The sequence below is a fragment of the Triticum aestivum genome, chromosome 6D (assembly GCF_018294505.1).
Source record: "Triticum aestivum cultivar Chinese Spring chromosome 6D, IWGSC CS RefSeq v2.1, whole genome shotgun sequence".
Lineage (NCBI taxonomy): Eukaryota > Viridiplantae > Streptophyta > Magnoliopsida > Poales > Poaceae > Triticum > Triticum aestivum.
The window spans coordinates 418,439,820-418,446,106 of NC_057811.1; the positions used below are offsets into that span (position 1 = coordinate 418,439,820).

At 56.3% G+C, this 6,287-nt stretch overlaps 1 protein-coding gene across 1 annotated transcript; it reads left to right on the forward strand.

The window, feature by feature from the left end:
- Nucleotides 1-233: 233 nt before the first annotated feature.
- Nucleotides 234-3,234, forward strand: LOC123145506 (auxin efflux carrier component 1a). Its single transcript, XM_044564932.1, has 6 exons — nucleotides 234-1,543; nucleotides 1,650-1,923; nucleotides 2,037-2,122; nucleotides 2,232-2,389; nucleotides 2,596-2,672; nucleotides 2,761-3,234. Exons 1-6 carry the CDS (start codon nucleotides 436-438, stop codon nucleotides 2,825-2,827), a joined length of 1,770 nt encoding a protein of 589 aa, XP_044420867.1. The 5' UTR covers nucleotides 234-435; the 3' UTR covers nucleotides 2,828-3,234.
- The last annotated feature ends 3,053 nt before the right edge of the window (nucleotides 3,235-6,287 follow it).

Below are 6,287 nucleotides of genomic sequence, written 5' to 3' on the forward strand. Positions count from 1 at the left end.
GAAGGGTCATTTAGTACGGACGTCGAACGGTACCCGTGCCGGGCGTATGTATGGTGTACCTGTCCCCATACGGCCATGAACAATCGCCCGGCGCATGCACTGCATCTGCCACTCTCCATACCCCCATTGGCTCCTCACCAACTCGCTCGCCAGCAGTCTCACGCGCCCGTCTCCTCTCCTCCCAGCCGAGATGCAGGGGAGGCTGCCACAGCACAGCGCGGCGTCGGATAAAAGCAAGGGAACAAGGGATGGTCCAAACAAAGCTTGGGCCGCGCTGCCCTCTCGCCTAAATAAAACTCTCCCCCACGCACTCCCCCACTCACCACACCACACACCCCCAGCCACCAGCTCGCCCGCAAAGAGTGAGCTGAGGTCCAAGCCAGAGCGCGAGAGGAAGAAGCAGAGCTAGGGGGAGCGAGCTCGGAGGCGGCCAAGATGATCACGGGCACGGACTTCTACCACGTGATGACGGCGGTGGTGCCGCTGTACGTGGCCATGATCCTCGCCTACGGCTCCGTCAAGTGGTGGGGCATCTTCACGCCGGACCAGTGCTCGGGCATCAACCGCTTCGTCGCGCTCTTCGCCGTCCCGCTCCTCTCCTTCCACTTCATCTCCACCAACAACCCCTACACCATGAACCTGCGCTTCATCGCCGCCGACACGCTGCAGAAGCTCATGATGCTCGCCATGCTCACCGCCTGGAGCCACCTCTCCCGCCGCGGCAGCCTCGAGTGGACCATCACCCTCTTCTCCCTCTCCACGCTCCCCAACACGCTCGTCATGGGCATCCCGCTGCTCAAGGGCATGTACGGCGACTTCTCCGGCAGCCTCATGGTGCAGATCGTCGTGCTGCAGTGCATCATCTGGTACACCCTCATGCTCTTCATGTTCGAGTACCGCGGCGCCCGCATGCTCATCACTGAGCAGTTCCCCGACACCGCCGGCGCCATCGCCTCCATCGTCGTCGACCCCGACGTCGTGTCCCTCGACGGACGGAGCAACGCCATCGAGACGGAGGCTGAGGTCAAGGAGGACGGCAAGATTCACGTCACCGTCCGCCGCTCCAGCGCCTCCCGCTCCGACATCTACTCCAGGCGGTCCATGGGGTTCTCCAGCACCACGCCGCGCCCCAGCAACCTCACCAACGCCGAGATCTACTCGCTGCAGTCGTCGCGGAACCCCACGCCCAGGGGCTCCAGCTTCAACCACACCGACTTCTACTCCATGGTCGGCCGCAGCTCCAACTTCGGCGCCGCCGACGCGTACGGCGTCCGCACCGGCGCCACGCCGCGCCCGTCCAACTACGAGGAGGACGCGCCCAAGCCCAAGCACCCGGCGCCCGGGGCGGGGCACTACCCCGCGCCGAACCCGGCGGTGGCCGCGGCGCCCAAGGGGCCCAAGAAGCCGGCCGCGAACGGGCAGGCCAAGGGCGAGGACCTCCACATGTTCGTCTGGAGCTCCAGCGCGTCGCCGGTGTCGGACGTATTCGGCGGCGGCGCACCGGACTACAACGACGCGGCGGCCGCCAAGTCCCCCCGCAAAAGTAGCAATCCCTCTCACCAGTCACCGCGCACACGCTCGATTTGCTGCTGGTTTCGTGGGCTAATTTGTCCGCGCAATTCTTGCTTTCTTTATTGCCACCATTGCAGTGGACGGAGCCAAGGAGAGGGACGACTACAACGTGGAGCGAGACGACTTCAGCTTCGGGAACAGGGGCGCGCTGGAGCGGGACGCGGAGGCCGGCGACGAGAAGGCCATGACGGCGGACCCGAACAACAATGGGATGGGCGCGGGGCCGACGGCGATGCCGCCGACGAGCGTGATGACGCGGCTGATCCTGATCATGGTGTGGCGCAAGCTCATCCGCAACCCCAACACCTACTCCAGCCTCATCGGCCTCATCTGGTCGCTCGTCTGCTTCAGGTCCGTCCGTACGCGCTCCCTCCCTCCCTCGCTCGCTAACCAACCAATCCGGCAAAGGAGTGATCGGCATTAACCACGATTCTGACGCGCTTGTCTCGTTGCCGTCGCTGCAGGTGGAACTTCACGATGCCGGCAATCGTCCTGGGATCCATCTCCATCCTGTCGGATGCGGGGCTAGGAATGGCCATGTTCAGCCTCGGTCGGTGCCCGCTGCCTGGCTCGTTGTACTCCATGCTTCCTTCCTGCTGCTTCGTCCTATGCAACAGTGGGTTAGGTTCTTCTTGCTGACTCGATCCGGTGTCTTGCAGGTCTGTTCATGGCGCTGCAGCCGCGGATCATCGCGTGCGGGAACAAGGTGGCGACGTACGCCATGGCGGTGCGGTTCCTCGCCGGGCCGGCCGTGATGACCGCCGCCTCCTTCGCCGTGGGCCTCCGCGGCACGCTCCTGCACGTCGCCATCGTCCAGGTACTTGCTTTGGTTTCAACGATCGAGTCGAGTCGAGGGGGTGAAATGAAAAGCAGGGGATAAACAAGGAGCGGAAAGCCCTGGCGTGCCCGTGTCCCTTCTTTTTCCCGGCCCCCTCGTGCTCCTGCTTTCGCGCCACCAAAAGCCCCGCTTTTTCCGGCCCCCTTCCTCTAACCTTTTCCTCTCCGGCTCCGGCCGCACGACAGGCCGCGCTGCCCCAGGGCATTGTCCCCTTCGTCTTCGCCAAGGAGTACAGCGTGCACCCCGACATCCTCAGCACGGCGTAAGTACCACCATTCTCGCCGACAAGATGCTCCGGTCCGGCAGGATGCGATGCTCCCGAATTCACCATTTTCCGCTTGGCTTTGCAGGGTCATATTCGGCATGCTCATCGCCCTGCCCATCACGCTCGTCTACTACATCCTGCTCGGCCTGTGAGCGGGCGCCGCATGTAAAGATCCGTCGCTTCGCCACCGCAGGCTCAGGAGCGGCAGAGGAGGAGGAGGATGCGTGCTTGGAGCACGAGGGGGGCTCTTCATTTTTCCTTCCCTCTCTCTCTCTAGAGCAGCAGGATAATGGCGGTGCTCCTAGCTAGGTAGGACAATGGCGAGAGTCAGTCGACAACACGCAGAAGGGCTGGGGAAGAAGCAAGTGCAAGTACAAAGAAGATTGGACGGGGGACAGGGGTCGGGTTCAGGTCGCGGAATGGTTGGGTTCTGAAAGGGGTTTGCGAGTTTTGGTTGGCTGCGCTGACCTGACCCCTGTAAAATGGATGCCGTTCTGATAGTAACTGACCTTGATTGCGTTGTTCATTGATTTAATGGCATTTCTGACATGAGATCCAAGATGCTCCGGCTTCAATGCTCTGCGATTGCGATGGAATTCATCTCACTGTCGTGGATTTCATTTCTTACAAGTGTGCATCACGGAAGTAGTAGTACACACAGCGCCAAATCGTTATAGTAACAGTGATGAGCAGCTGGCATGGCTGTGCTTGATTAAGTTGAGGCCACAGGAACGCATGGGCGAGCCCGGCCATTCAAATCTGATATGACATGCTGCCGGCTACAGTTGTGTGCGGCCAATTAGTGTCCGGACGACTTAAGTTGCATGCGTGGAGACGCCACCATGAAAACAGGTACCGGTTCCATTTGTAATGAAGAAGGCTTTCCTCCAGTGAACGTATTAGAGCAACTCTAACAGAGTCGCCATAATCATTTGTTTGGCAACAATAAACGCAACCCACATATTTGGCACGTACTCTTATCCCTCCCTCCCCCACCCCCCCTAAAAAAACGGTTTTTGTGCAAACGGCATTCCCACCCTCCCTCTGGTCTTCTCGCCCGCATCACTGCCTCCCCTCCCTCGCCGTACTATCACATATGACCGCTTTCGGCCGTCCCCAGTCCGCAACAACGATGTCATGTACGTTGCCTCGACCTTCGCATCCCAGTCTGTCGGTTTGGAGTCGGATCCCACGACTTCAACGGCTGTTGCGCCTGCTGACCATCCAAAGGTCGCCTGACACCACCTCGTCCACCCTGAAGGCGACAACTTGAGCACGGAGGTGACAACCCTGTGCCACCACCCACAAGCGCTGACCACCCCCTGTCGGTGCCGCAATGCCCCGGAACAATGAGACAGAAGGAGGGCACGGGCCGCGCCCTAGCCCCTCGTCCCTTCGTACCGGCGACGGGCAAAACCCGGGTGCCTTCTCAGTATGACGTGGGACGAAAAACACCGATGAGGTAAAAAAACCTCATTCCCCTTGCATCAGGATTGATTCGATTGGATGCCAGGTGACAATAGGAAAATGTTGGCAAATGTGTAATCTTTGTGTTGCAGGGAGGATTTTGTGAATTTGGCGGGACGGGCGGTCAAGGAAGAACAGTTTCTCAATAGTATGATGGGTGATTCCGCCGAGACAAACGATTTCAATCTTGACGGTGCATATTGTTGTCGCATTTTGACCAATTGGATGCAGACGGTCAAGACACAAAATTGGATCAATTCCAACCACCCGGTTCATCGAGGAAGAAAGCATTTAGGGCCTCAAACTTCAACCAAGATGAGAATATTGCTCATGTGAGCATTTTGGCATGGCGTTCGGGACGCCATCAAGCTGCTCAGATGGCCTTGGTATCGTTCCGTACATCGCGGGGTCCTCTCCGATTAGGAGTCAAGACTGACCGACGACATGATGACCCAAAGTATAGGGGATCTATCGTAGCCTTTTCGATAGGTAAGAGTATCGAACCCAACGAGGAGTAGAAGGAATTGACAAGTAGTTTTCAGCAAGGTTTCACTTTAAATGTTGTAAAGATAGTTTGATGGATAGTATGATTGCAAGATAATTACTAACAAGATAAATGATAACAAAAGTAGTAGAGTGCATCAAGTGGCCCAATCCTTGTGTTTACTAAGAACAATCCAGTGGTGTTTCTTATAATAGCTAAAAACGCTCTAAGGACACACGGTGATGGTGTCCCGAATTAGGGGTCACTCACCACGTCGTCTCTCGGCTAGGTGGTCTGGCTGAGGACCCCATGTCGGTTCACCAGCGGGCCATATCAAGGCGGCCCATGGCGCATAGAAGGAATACTTACGAACACTTGGCGCATACACCAAAACTTGTATGTCATGTACAACATGATTACCTTATATGTAGCTCACATTGTTGTAACCCTAGGGCCCCAGGTATCTATATAAACCAGGGGGTAGGGCTCGTAGACGGCATCATCGATCTCGTGATAGATCAAACTGTACTTTGTATTCCACCCCAAATAAATACAACACAAGCAAGACGTAAGGTTTTATCTCCTCGGAGAGTCCGAACCAGGGTAAAAGCCCGTGTCTCTGTTACCATCATGTCAAGGCTACTAGCCCGGTACCCCCTACCCGAGATCTGTCAGAATTGACTCTGTCATTGGTAGCCCATACATGTCCGACTACGTAGTCGCAACAATTCGATGGTAATCAAGATTGACCATCAGATCGTTGCTGGCATCACCTTTGTGCCAGGCCAAACCTTTGTTTTCGGCAACGCCACCTTCCACGCCGACTCAGCCGGCCACCTAGGTCCACTAATAGGAAATACCTTATAGGTAGAGGATTAACAGTAGCGTGGGGTTAATGGCCAACGCTACTGTTATTCAGCAGTAGCGCGAGCCTGGTACCCGCGTTGCAGGTGGGAATTAGCCATAGTGCGGGCCTGCCAGACCAGCGCTACTACTATGTGGGCCCCGCCGTGTCCCCACAGGCTGGCCACAGCCTACCCAGATGCCCGTCCCCACTTAGCAGTAGCGCTGGCCTGGAAACTGCGCTACAACTAATGTGTTTAGCAGTAGCGTTGGGATGTGACCCGTGCTGCTGCTAAGCCAGCCTAATCCTTTACCGGTGCCCGTTGCTCACTCCCCCTCTCCACTCTTTCTACCCTCCTCACCTCTTGCGTGGTCGCCGCCATAGCTTCACTGCCGTCCTGCTCAGTAAGCCTCCTCCCCCTCGCCCTCCTCAACCCCCTGATACGTCCATTTTGCATCATGCTTTTATATTGATATTTATTGCATTATGGGCTGTTCTTACACATTATGTCACAATACTTATGCCTATTCTCTCTTATCCTACAAGGTTTCCATAAGGAGGGAGAATGCCGGCAGCTGGAATTCTGGGCTAGAAAAGGAGCAAATATTAGAGACCTATTCTTCACAACTCCAAAAGTCCTGAAACTCCATGGAAGTTATTTTTGGAAATAATAAAAAATATTGAGCAGAAGAAATACCAGAGGGGACCCATGTAACACCCCCAGTATCATGCTACAGTAATCTCATGCCTGATGATGCCATGTCATCATAATGAAGTTGCTAATCCTCACTTTGATTCAAAACCAATTCAAATTCAA